The 12,488-nt window shown below is 44.0% G+C and overlaps 4 protein-coding genes across 4 annotated transcripts; 1 reads left to right on the top strand and 3 right to left on the bottom strand.

Moving 5' to 3' along the window:
* Window positions 1-6: 6 nt before the first annotated feature.
* Window positions 7-528, top strand: H2bc9 (H2B clustered histone 9). The gene has a single exon (NM_178197.2). The coding sequence runs from the start codon at window positions 99-101 to the stop codon at window positions 477-479; it is 381 nt and encodes a 126-aa protein (NP_835504.1). The 5' UTR covers window positions 7-98; the 3' UTR covers window positions 480-528.
* Window positions 529-7,541: 7,013 nt separating this feature from the next.
* Window positions 7,542-8,033, bottom strand: H3c8 (H3 clustered histone 8). The gene has a single exon (NM_145073.2). It carries the CDS (start codon window positions 8,003-8,005, stop codon window positions 7,595-7,597), a length of 411 nt encoding a protein of 136 aa, NP_659539.1. The 5' UTR covers window positions 8,006-8,033; the 3' UTR covers window positions 7,542-7,594.
* A 1,039-nt stretch (window positions 8,034-9,072) lies between these two features.
* Window positions 9,073-9,576, bottom strand: H2ac10 (H2A clustered histone 10). The gene has a single exon (NM_175661.3). The coding sequence runs from the start codon at window positions 9,538-9,540 to the stop codon at window positions 9,148-9,150; it is 393 nt and encodes a 130-aa protein (NP_783592.1). The 5' UTR covers window positions 9,541-9,576; the 3' UTR covers window positions 9,073-9,147.
* Window positions 9,577-11,972: 2,396 nt separating this feature from the next.
* H4c8 (H4 clustered histone 8) lies at window positions 11,973-12,407 on the bottom strand. Its single transcript, NM_153173.4, has one exon. It carries the CDS (start codon window positions 12,334-12,336, stop codon window positions 12,025-12,027), a length of 312 nt encoding a protein of 103 aa, NP_694813.1. The 5' UTR covers window positions 12,337-12,407; the 3' UTR covers window positions 11,973-12,024.
* Between the last annotated feature and the right edge of the window lie 81 nt (window positions 12,408-12,488).

Genomic DNA, 12,488 nt, shown 5'->3' with positions numbered 1-12,488 from the left:
TCTCTGACAAGGACAGCCACCGCTTTATTTAAAGAGCAGGAAAGGAACGGAACAGTTCAATATCTCTTTTCTTGGCCTACCTTCATTCTCTGTTCACTATGCCTGAGCCCGCCAAGTCCGCTCCTGCCCCGAAGAAGGGCTCCAAGAAGGCCCTGACCAAGGCCCAGAAGAAGGACGGCAAGAAGCGCAAGCGCAGCCGCAAGGAGAGCTACTCGGTGTACGTGTACAAGGTGCTGAAGCAAGTGCACCCCGACACCGGCATCTCCTCCAAAGCCATGGGCATCATGAACTCGTTCGTGAACGACATCTTCGAGCGCATCGCGGGCGAGGCGTCCCGCCTGGCGCATTACAACAAGCGCTCGACCATCACGTCCCGGGAGATCCAGACGGCCGTGCGCCTGCTGCTGCCCGGGGAGCTGGCCAAGCACGCCGTGTCGGAGGGCACCAAGGCTGTCACCAAGTACACCAGCTCCAAGTGAGTGCTCAAGACTCAGCTCTTAACCCAAAGGCTCTTTTCAGAGCCACTCAAGACTTCAAAATTGGAGCTTTAATGCTGACTTAGTGACTACCGGGAAAATAACTGACTTCATCTGCAGGATTGTGTACAAACACTTATGGTTTAGTAAATCAAAAGATAGACATTGCCCATCAGTTCTGTCTGGTCCACTTAAATATGCTTTTTCTTAGAAGTTCTAAGAACCCTGTCATACCTATCTAGGTCCAGTCCTTGAGTTTCAAAAGGCCAAATACCCAAATGTTTCAGTTTTCCAGTTCAGGGAAGTAAATCTGCATGGTTTGCCACTGTACTGGCTAGTTTTGTCTCAACTTGACACAGCTGGAGTTACCACAGAGAAAGGAGCTTCAGTTGAGGAAATGCCTCCATGAGATCCAACTGTAAGGCATTTTCTCAATTAGTAATCAAGGAGGAAAGGCCCCTTGTGGGTGGGACCATCTCTGGGCTGGTAGTCTTAGTTCTATAAGAGAGCAGGCTGAGCAAGCCAGGAGAAGCAAGCCAGTAAGAACATCCCTCCGTGGCCTCTGCATCAGCTCCTGCTTTCTGACCTGCTTGAGTTCCAATCCTGACTTCCTTGGTGATGAACAGCAATGTGGAATTGTAAGCTGGATAAGCGGTTTCCTCCCCAACTTGCTTCTTGGTCATGATGTTTGTGCAGGAATAGAAACCCTGACTAAAACAGCCACTAACCTGTATTTCTGAATATTTTAAGTGGAATGTTTAAAACTGAAACTCCAAATAGCCTGGGTATGATTTTGTTTAGGGATTAGGTGGGTAAAACTCAAAAATAATCAGGAGATCAGGAGTTAAACCATATTTTAGAATCACTTTTTAAAAGCTATGTACGTGTAACTTGGATTCAAATTATTTGTGTGCGTATGTCTATACATATGGATGGAATACTTTAGAAATATATATCAGAAATTATATATATTAGGAATATGTATATATTAGAAAAACAAATTTTTAAATAGCAACTATGTGACTCTCCATCTTAGCTGGTGACTTTACCACGATGTAAGTAGCCATATGGCTGCCAACCACCTTTACTAAGATTTAAATGTACATGCCATGTGACTTTACCATCTTAAGATGATCATATGTTTAATAAATAAGGTGTATTTCATAATCAAGATTTATAAATTTCTAAAGTCTACTCATGTTCACTATGTATTATTTGTCGCCTTTTAAGTTTTAGCTATTTGGGTAATGAACTAAGCAATACAAAAAAAAAAAAAAAAAAAAGAGCCAGGCGTGGTGGTACACACCTTTAATCCCAGCACTCAGGAGGCAGAGGCAGGTGGATTTGTGAGTTCGAGGCCAGCCTGGTCTACAAAGTGAGTTCCAGGACTGCCTGGGCAATACAGAGAAACCCTGTCTCAAAAAAAAAAAAAAAACACTACAATGGCTATAATGGTGCACTATAAAAGATTCAGTAAAATTGTAATTCTCTCTGTGGACTGTATCTATGATTTAAAGCTTTATTTTGATACTAGAAGTGCTTCAATACAAAACTGTGACTTTAAGGACTAAACTTAAAGTCCTAGTTTTATGAAAGCTGCTAAGTCATTGTAAATTCTAAGGATAATTAAGAAATCCAAGATGGTAATCAGTCAACTATAATTAATCAAATCCTTTAATGTGTTCAGAACCATACTTGTAGTCATGCTAAGTACTAATGCAATTAATTACAGGAATAGCTTTATCTAACCTCCTGTATACATTTTAGTTAAACCTAAAACAAGTCATTAGAAACAAGCAAAGCTTGACTATTTAGATATACTTCAGACAGGTAGTCTTCAAACACTTCAGAGATCTCCAGAATGTAGCATTTAAGGAGGTTTAACAGAAAAAAACTTTACATGATAGAGAGACACATCAGTTCCTGGCAGTGCTCCTAATCAACTCCAAAGATAATGGATACAGAAGCACCTATATCTGTAGCTTACGTTAAATGGTGGCAAAGCTGGCCAATGAGCAAAAACAACCCTATACGTCAACTGCTGACAGTACACTGTCCAAATTGTGGACAAATAGGACACTGGGGAATTGATTGCCTCGATTTGCTAGACAAGGTAGGAGAGTTCCCCGGAGGTCCTAGTCCACAGGAAAATCCGTTGGATATTTTGGGTCAAAAACTCTTGCAGCTCTCCACCTACCACAGAGGAGCCTAGTATTCCAGGTATCAGATAAAGTATCTGTCACTTTCAATAAGTTCAGAAGCTGTTTGGTCTGTACTGGTTTACTCAAGTGAACTTCACCCTTCTCACGTCTCGGATGGGCTGACACACCAGGTTATTGATAGATGTCTCCGTTTAACAGCAGCAAGGAAGGCTTCAGCTGCCTTCTCAGTACTCTCCCTGTGTAAAACTCAGGCCAGGGCCTCGCTCTCCTAGAGCTGTTACTATCTCTATCTAGAAACAGTTTACCATGTTACCAGACTCAGAAAAGAGATCAACTCAAAACCCAGGTTTCAATGTAACCTTTTACTGTTCCTTCATTTAAAAAAACCCCACTTTACAGCCGCTGCTCCCAGTAATCAACCACCTGTGGCTTGTGGTAAATAATTACATGGGGGAAAGGTGTAAAGTTTATATGTAAGGTCTGAGGATATGAAAGCTTATGTTGTGAGGGTATAAGAACGTGCTTTAGGGTTTAAGGAGGTGTCGCAAGGTGTGTACATTCAAGCCCTAACTTTTTTTTTTTTTAAAGATTTATTTATTTATTATATGTAAGTACACTGTAGCTGTCTTCAGACACACCAGAAGAGGGAATCAGATCTTGTTACAGATGGTTGTGAGCCACCATGTGGTTGCTGGGATTTGAACTAAGGACCTTTGGAAGAGCAGTCGGGTGCTCTTACCTGCTGAGCCATCTCACCAGCCCTCAAGCCCTAACTTAAGGTTAGTAAATGCAAGTTATAAAGGTTGAAGCTTAAGTGGTGATAAAGAAAGTGATTTGGATTATATAAATAGACTGAAAAATGCTTCAGATGTCTTTGCCTCACTAGGCTACTAGAAGACTTCAGAAACAGAGTTTTAACATTAGGCAGTGGAATTCTGAAAACTATCAGTCTAACTATAGCAAAGCACTACTATTCTTATAGTCACAAGCTCAAGGTTTTAAATTTCCTTTGGTTGTCTTCTAAGTATAGACTTAAAGGTACTTATGCTAAGAACGTCTGTCTGGTTTGTAAACTCAGGCACTTTCACAGTTTGTATTCATACTGAAAATAAAGAGCAAGTGAGTTTTTGTTTCCTCTGCTCAAATAAAGATTTCTGCCTTTCCCTGAGCTCTCCTTAAAAAGTCTTGATGCTTTTAACCAAAAACTGTTTCTGAAGCTCCCACTGTGACACAAATATGTGAGTCTACTTCCTTTTCTACAGTGTGGGTTTCAGTACAGATTACAAACAATGGTAATGCTAGCATGTCTAAGACTCTTTGTAAACCTAAAAAAGTAAAATAAAAGATTTAGGAAATCAACTTGAATCCACCTCTCATGAGTCAAATGTACTCCAGATAAGTACCCCTGCCAGTCAACAGTATAAGGTCCCTCACCAATTGCCTCTTTCTGGGAGTGGGATCCTGCCCCATTTCCCTGGTCTTGGGACTCCCCTCCGCCAACTGCCAAGGCCCCGAGCCTAAGTTTCAAATGTACACCTAAGGAAAAAAATTTTTTTTGCCCTAGATTCCTCAACTTTATCTTCTGGCCCACAGATATAGATATAGATACATTTCAGTATCCTCCAAGTCCAAGTGTTGCCTCAAAACTTGCATCCTGAACAGCTTCAAAGGGGCTATCCCCAGCTGGTTCAGTCGGTGTAATGGCTATTCCTGGTTCTCAACTTGACTATATCTTGAATGAACTACAATACAGAATTGGAAAGCTCACCAGTAACCCTAATCTGGAGTCTGGGAGATAGAAGTTTCTGACCTGGATCTTGGTATGGAGATCTTGAGACATAGTGGCTATGGATTCCAGATTAAGATAGGGAGATCTCCTAGTTCAAGGTCATCTGGGACTAAAGGTGTGGTGGCACACACCTTTAATCTGGGTTATACCTCCTGGAGACCATCTAAGGACATTGGAAGAAGGGAGTCCGCTCTCTCTCTCTCTCTCTCCTTCACCTGCTTGCAGTGAGAGACTGAGCAACTGCTAGATCCTTGGACTTTCATTCACAGCTGCTACCAACCATTGTTGGGAATTAGAGTGCAGACTACAATTTATCATCAATAAATTCCTTTACTATATAGAGACTACCCATAAGTTCTGTGACTCTAGAGAACACTGACTAATACAGTTGGCTTCAACTAGGCCTGTACATTCTTAGCTCCAGATGGTCCCACATAGCCCCGACAGTGAGGGAAGCAACCAGCTCTCCCAGCACTTAGCCAGCATCGCAGTTTTCTTGGATCCCAAAGTTGTTGTTGCCTCCAGACAGCAGAAAGCCATCTAAAGAATGCAATCCCCTCTTCCCTCCTTACCATCATCCCTTCCTAGTTCCTCATTTTTACACAAAAAGGGAACAGGGTGCTAATGACCAGGCATCTCCACAGGCCTGCCCTTGGCATCCTAGAAGCAGCTGTTGTAGTTCATCAAAAGACCCTTACTCACAAAGAACACAGAGACCGATGCCATCGCTGCAAACCACATGAGGATTTTTATTGATCCAACGTGTTGGGGACTCCCCTCCCAGCACGCAGGCCAGAGGAGAGACCAAGAACAAAGAAAGAACACACTTTTTACACCGTTGCAAGGGGCAGATTTGAGCAACAGGGTTCTCATTGGTGTAGCAAATAACCCTTTCAGGCATTGGTTGGTTTGTATAGTGACTAAGTAACCCTTTGGCCTAGTCCCTCACTTTGTTTGCTCCCATGGTGGGTTATTATGATTTGATCAGCAAAGTAATAGTACATTAACGTCACAGCTATTAATGTCAGGGGAATTCTCACAACAAGGTCAGGATGGCTTATGCTCTTTGTCAGAATTCAGTGTAAGTCAGGGGGCAGGAGAATTGCTAATCTTGTTATGGTTATTTCTCTGAGAACAGCTAATATTGTTTTGGTAGCTGAAGGTTTAATCATTTTGACCACTAGAACTATATTTTTACAATTGTTTAGTCAGCCAGCTTCCTTTTCTGGCTCTGCACTTGGCCTTCTAGTACAGTTTGGAAAGTCCTTTTCAAAGGGGGAAGGTATTGGGTGGTCTTGAATTCATTTTGGATATTACACAGCTTAAATCCTCACCTGCCACTACCAGGCGGGCCAGGTATTGTACATAAAAGGGCTACCAACCACCCTTATCTTTCTACCATCTTGAGTATGACTCTGATCTCTATTGCCAATCTCTCTCTCTCTCTCTCTCTCTCTCTGTCTGTCTGTCTGCCTCTAGCTTTCCCTCTTGTCCCCACGCTGAGTCACCCTTTCACTCTCTCCTTCCCCATTAAGCCTCTTACACTAAATCTGTTACATGGCTTATTTCTCAAGGGCACACTTTGGCATGGGCCACCAAACATACTCCAACCCCCTCTTTGCATTTTATCTTATCACTGTCAATATCTTTAAAAGCCTAAAGCAATAAATGTTGCCGCAAGCCCCCTGTAGTTTTTCAACAAAGCACATTTTATGTGTATATATAAACTTTTGGCATCTGCATCATCCAGCAAATCACTACCACTCATGGCATGATAAGCTAATGGAACTCAGGAACAATAGTGAGAGTCTGGATCTACAGCATGTTGTACTTTAGCACAACTCACCTTTAATCCCATCATTTGATGACCAGAGCAAAATAAATCTGTGAGTTCCAGGCCAGCCTGGTAACACACCTTTAATCCCATCATTCAGAGACCATAGGTAGGTAGGTAGGTAGGTAGGTAGGTATGCAAGTACATTGATACACACATAGGTACATAAATGTATAAATATATAAATACATAGATCCTAAATCTATGATGTGTCAACATTTCTCACTGAATTTCTCACTAGTCCAGTTCCCAGTGCAATGCAGATCAAGACTCACTTGTTCATTTGTTTAAAAAGTCTATTAAATATTTAAAAACAAAACCAAAAAAAAAAATGCTTTGTGGGAAAGCAGATCTTTGGCTCTTTACCGAGAAAGAGTGTATTCTGAAGGGTACTGGATACTTGTGGAATAAATTCAGAAGGCTCTGTCGAGTGGAGAAAGGTAAAAATGTAGAAAGGAGACAAGTGAAAGCTACCAGCTTTATCTTCGAGGCTCTCCATGGAATACTGTTCAGAAAACAGGAGTTTTCAGCATCCAGAGTTCGAACTGTCTTCCATTATAGTCACTAGCACATCTCCTAAAGACCAGCCTTCATATTTCCACACCATACACCACTGTGATAATGACCTAGGACAAATCCAGTGCCCAAATGGCTGTAATTTTCGAGGTGATGATTATTAAGCCAAGTGAAACAAGTGACGAAAGAGCCATAAAGATTCAGGATCTCAAAAAGCCCAAAGGAGGGCAAGACATATACACCTTAATCCCAGCATACAGTAGGAAGGAGAAACAGATCTCCCAAATACAGATCATCCTGATCTACAAAGAAAGTTGCAGACCAGCCTAAGCTATGAGTCCACTTAAAAAGAGGGTGGGGGAGGTCTATTAGTGGGTAGGGAGGAGACTAAGCACGCTATAAAGTGAATGGTAAATCCCTGTAACCCTTTCAAGACTGGAAGATCAGTTAATTTTTCTGAGTTACAATATTAGTGGTTCTGTCCTTCAGAAAGTTCACAATTCCAAAGTAAACATCTGCAACTAATAATTTTATTTTTAAATTCGGTAAATGCCCAAATTACTGTAACCATGCAAAGTTTTCCAATCTTTATGCTTTGCTAACTAAGAGTACAATTTCCATGAAAAAGGGTAAAGATATCACTTACCAAAATATTGCTTGCTTATAATAGATCGGTGTGATGAAAGGAGACCTAGCACTTTCACAAATGAAACTGATTAATACCCACAAGTTGGAAAAAGCGCTACAGTTCTTTTTTTGGAAGATGGGTGGCTCTAAGAAGAGCCTTTAAAGTGGTTGTGTGGATTAACAGAAACCCTTAAGCCCTCTCCCCGCGGATGCGACGGGCCAGCTGGATGTCCTTGGGCATGATGGTGACACGCTTGGCGTGGATGGCGCACAGGTTGGTGTCCTCAAACAGACCCACGAGGTAGGCCTCACAGGCCTCCTGCAGAGCCATGACGGCCGAGCTCTGGAAGCGCAGGTCGGTCTTGAAGTCCTGCGCGATCTCGCGCACCAGGCGCTGGAACGGCAGCTTGCGGATCAGCAGCTCGGTCGACTTCTGGTAGCGCCGGATCTCGCGCAGCGCCACAGTGCCGGGACGGTAGCGGTGAGGCTTCTTCACGCCGCCGGTGGCCGGGGCGCTCTTGCGGGCGGCCTTGGTGGCCAGCTGCTTGCGCGGGGCCTTGCCGCCGGTAGACTTGCGAGCGGTCTGCTTAGTACGAGCCATGGCAAGTAACCGTAGGGAAAAGTGAGATACCTAAGTAGCGCACTTTGGCCTTTAAGTACGCTTGCGTTCGCACACGCGCAACACACGTACCCGCGCTCGTACCCCTCCTTCCCACCGAGAAGCATCCTGATAGGCGTGTCTGCTTTTCAAGTGTCCCGCGCAGTAGTACTATTGGCTGAGGAATTCAAGTGGTGATTGGTTAACTCCTGCACACCCGATTGGTTAACTCCTGCACACAGTCTCCTGCTAGTACAGACTGCTACACTCATGTTTTAGTCTGGCACACCCGAGCTTTCTTAAATTTATGTTTCCATCCTTGTATCGAGTCGCTTAAAGAATTTGAGGCAAAGAAATCTTGAATTTGAAATCTCATGACCCTAGATATCCACAAACCACTCTGGAAAATATGTTCTCTACCCGCCTTTGGTTTTATTTTCCCGCTTCTTGTGCCTAGACTGCACATGATACGTTATTTCTCAGCCGGTGAAATGAGCCAATCCAAACCAGATTTGAATATATCAAAGGGAGGTTTATTGGGAAACTGCTCTTGGGTGAGTTCCCTGGCCCCAAGGTCTGAGACAGGTCAAATCAAGAGGTGGCAACCAAGGAGGAAGAAAAAGAGACCAGGTTTGCTATATGTAAAATATGCACCTAGGTCCTTTTTCCTTGACTCAAGCCGAACTACGTCTTTGCTCCAGGAGTGTTTAAAGTGACACAAAGCAAGCAGTAATGTAACAGGAACCACAGGTCAAGTATCCTGAATCTTGCGACTTTGTAAAGACTTGCCTAACAATTTCCGTAAGACCCTTTGTATTTTCTCCCAACCCCGAATGTCTGCTGCCTCTCCGGAGCAATACGAAGATGTAGAGGACTGCAAGACCAAAAGTTTTGTGCAACGTGTAAATCTATGTTTATGCTACATCCAATATTTCTCTGCGTGAGGAAGACAAAGCAGTTGCCTAAGAATTACCTCAGCCTACCAGAATTATGGTTTTGTGCTTGAAACATTAATATAGGTTTTTCCACAAGCTAAATTAACCATGTTACTAGACTCTTATATGAAGAAGTGGTGGCTCTGAAAAGAGCCTTTGGGTTTTGTTTAAAAAAAAAAAAAAAAAAAAAAAAAAACTTAGCTCACTGGCTTACTTTCCCTTGGGCTTATGGTGGCTCTCGGTCTTCTTGGGCAGCAGCACGGCCTGGATGTTGGGCAGGACGCCGCCCTGCGCGATGGTCACGCGGCCCAACAGCTTGTTGAGCTCCTCGTCGTTGCGGATGGCCAGCTGCAGGTGGCGCGGGATGATGCGCGTCTTCTTGTTGTCGCGGGCCGCGTTGCCCGCCAGCTCCAGGATCTCGGCCGTCAGGTACTCCAGCACGGCCGCCAGGTACACCGGGGCGCCGGCGCCCACGCGCTCCGAGTAGTTGCCCTTGCGGAGCAGCCGGTGCACGCGGCCCACGGGGAACTGCAGGCCGGCCCGGGAGGAGCGGGTCTTGGCCTTGGCGCGAGCCTTGCCACCCTGTTTGCCGCGTCCAGACATTGTAGGTACCTTGCTGTCAGGATCTGTTCAGCGTATAATGATGCAGCCACAGCACCATTCTAATACTCAACTTCTGGCGCGAAAACGGAGTGATCTCGTTGGCTACACATAGAGTTTTACCTAAACCAATGGTAGCTTGTATATGAAAAAACCTTGTTTTGATTGGATAGTTAACGCATAATATTTCAGGACTCTAAAAGGATAGCCACAGCTTTATTTAAATTGCAACAAGGGCTAATATTTTTTTTTCTTGGTGTTGTTTTCTGTTCACTATGCCTGAGCCCGCCAAGTCCGCTCCCGCCCTGAAGAAGGGCTCCAAGAAGTCCGTTACTAAGGCCCAGAAGGACAGCAAGAATTAATTAGGAAAAGACTAAATAAAAGGGAAAACTTGCTCCTTTGTGAGACAATAGCGTCTGGGTTGCATTCAGCCTAGTATTTGAGTAGGCTGAAGACTATATTTAAAATTATACAGAGAACTGTTCTCTTAATTTTAATACTTTCTCTTAAAGAGTTATTTTTAAGTATGTGCATGTCTTTGTATGTATAGATCCTCTGGAACTGGTGTGAGCCACCCAAATAGATAGTGAGCACTGAACTCTGGTCCTCTGCAAAAGCAGTAAACTACCATCAAGGCACCTCTAGCTCCAACCTTCAATACTTTTAATATTGCCCATAGTCCCATTTTTGGTCAAATTAAAATTAAAATTGTTTAAAGGTAGACCTTAAACCTGCAAAACCATACACAGAACCTATTTTTCATAGCCCAGACCACTGATCCAAACCAATGTCCTCCGCAAACTGAATAGTTGTAGAAGCCTCCTTACTACTTTTCCTTGACACTAGTTTTCATCAAACATCTATATTCATTGTTTTGACATTTAACTCAGGTCTTGCCTGTTCTCAGCTCAAACCCCTACCGTAGTTCCCACCTCAATGAGAGCAAACTCCAACAAAATGAACAAGGAACCCTTCACTCACTCATTAAGAGCACTGGCTGCTTTTCCAGAGCACCTGAGGCCCATCCCAGCACATACATAGTGGCTCACTACTGCCTTAAACCCCAGTTTCAGGGGATCTAGCACCCTCTTCTAGCCTTCTTGGGCACATGGTGCACAAACACCCATATACATTTAAATTATTCATACTTATAAATTCCAGAACTCAGAACAGTTGCTGACACATGTTGTGTTCAGATTACTCTTTTCAAGCCTCAGATTATTTTCTTCTTCAAACAACTTCTTAACCTCCATTAGTATATGATACTTTTCGCTTACCCACAGAAACCCTAATCTTTAAAAGTAAAGATGAGAAACAGGAGGTGCTGGGGTAGGTCTTTAATCCCAGCACTCGGGAGGCAGAGGCAAGGGTATATCTGGAGTTCGAGGCCAGCCGGGTCCACAGAGTTCAAGGGCATCTAGTGCTACCCAGAGAAACACGGTCTCAAAAAAGAAAAAGAAAAAAAAGTGGTGGTGGTATCATGATGACGATGACGAGAAACAGTCAGAAGGCTGAACAATGAGGAAAAGTATTTCTGCAAAACCTGTTAAGCTGAGTTGGATCCCTCGGTGGAAGGAGACCCAAAATCCTGTAAACTGTTCATTCACCTAGTAACACACACAAAGTGTTAAATAAACATCACATTAACACCCTGAATTTCTGTGATTTCATAGTATAATCATACAAGTAGATTGCTGGCCATGAAGAAAAGCATCTTTTCTGTCGAGTTTTTCTTTTGACTTTTGGGGGGTTTCTTTGTTTTCGTTTTGTTTTGTTTTTGGAGACATTTAGCCCCAAACTTTCGGTGTACAGTACTCTAAAATCTTATCACTCTTGGCTGAAACCAAATTCCTGAAGATACACTTAGACCACATCGAAAATATCAAAACTGCCTATACTGACTTAGATTTTATTAAAACATCCATCACGAATGCACTCCTACATGTTAACAATCGGGACGTTCCCATAAAGTTGCATATTAGAACTACCAGTTTTTTAATACTTTATCTAATGCCCAACCTTAATGAAACATTCCTTTTTTAGTAAACACCTCTCCACCGTGAGTGCCAGAAAAGCCCACACTGCATGGGTCTCCAGGACACGCCGGATTTCCGCAGTCTGCGCAGACGCTCCAAAGCACAGAAACAGCCAACCACCGTCGGTGCTGTGCACTCAGGCCCGCCCCACGCTCTAGTCCCAAACTGCGCAGCCGCTAGCTCTCGCGCTTTGTCCTTGCAACCTGCACCATATAAACAAAAAACTTTATACTTCCTACTTCAATAAATGCACGCTGCCCGAATATAATTTAAGAATTTGCCAACCTGGATTGTAAATACCTGAATAGTGAGTCGATTAACGTACTTACACAACGCTGCTAACGTTGCACAATCATTTCAAAACGTAAAACACATGTTCGCTCTTTTAATAAGAAAATGTGGGCGGCCCTGAAAAGGGCCTTTGGTTTTGTAGGTCAGAAGCAAGATTCGCTTAACCGCCGAATCCGTAGAGGGTGCGGCCCTGGCGCTTGAGCGCGTAGACCACGTCCATGGCGGTGACGGTCTTGCGCTTGGCGTGCTCCGTGTAGGTGACGGCGTCGCGGATCACGTTCTCCAGGAACACCTTCAGCACACCGCGGGTCTCCTCGTAGATGAGGCCGGAGATGCGCTTCACTCCCCCGCGCCGGGCCAGGCGGCGGATGGCGGGCTTCGTGATGCCCTGGATGTTGTCACGCAGCACTTTGCGGTGGCGCTTGGCGCCGCCTTTGCCAAGACCTTTACCGCCCTTGCCACGACCAGACATGGTGTACTTGCTGAAGAAAAAACCTCAACAGAGTGGAAGGCACAGGCACATTACTTATATGCAGTGTTTTCGGACCTGATTGAAGACTGAAACCCCCTGCAATGGCCCCGCCCCTGGCATGGGCAATGCCTAGTGACGTCACCAACGTTCGT

The sequence above is a fragment of the Mus musculus genome, chromosome 13 (genome assembly GCF_000001635.26).
Source record: "Mus musculus strain C57BL/6J chromosome 13, GRCm38.p6 C57BL/6J".
Lineage (NCBI taxonomy): Eukaryota > Metazoa > Chordata > Mammalia > Rodentia > Muridae > Mus > Mus musculus.
The sequence above is the reverse complement of the archived record's forward strand: the minus strand, read 5'-3'. Positions and strand labels throughout refer to the sequence as shown.

What these genes read in the sequence shown, in the direction of transcription:
- H2bc9 (NM_178197.2), top strand. Translation starts at nt 99, where the DNA reads ATGCCTGAGCCCGCCAAGTCCGCTCCTGCCCCGAAGAAGGGCTCCAAG.
- H3c8 (NM_145073.2), bottom strand. Translation starts at nt 8,005, where the DNA reads ATGGCTCGTACTAAGCAGACCGCTCGCAAGTCTACCGGCGGCAAGGCC.
- H2ac10 (NM_175661.3), bottom strand. Translation starts at nt 9,540, where the DNA reads ATGTCTGGACGCGGCAAACAGGGTGGCAAGGCTCGCGCCAAGGCCAAG.
- H4c8 (NM_153173.4), bottom strand. Translation starts at nt 12,336, where the DNA reads ATGTCTGGTCGTGGCAAGGGCGGTAAAGGTCTTGGCAAAGGCGGCGCC.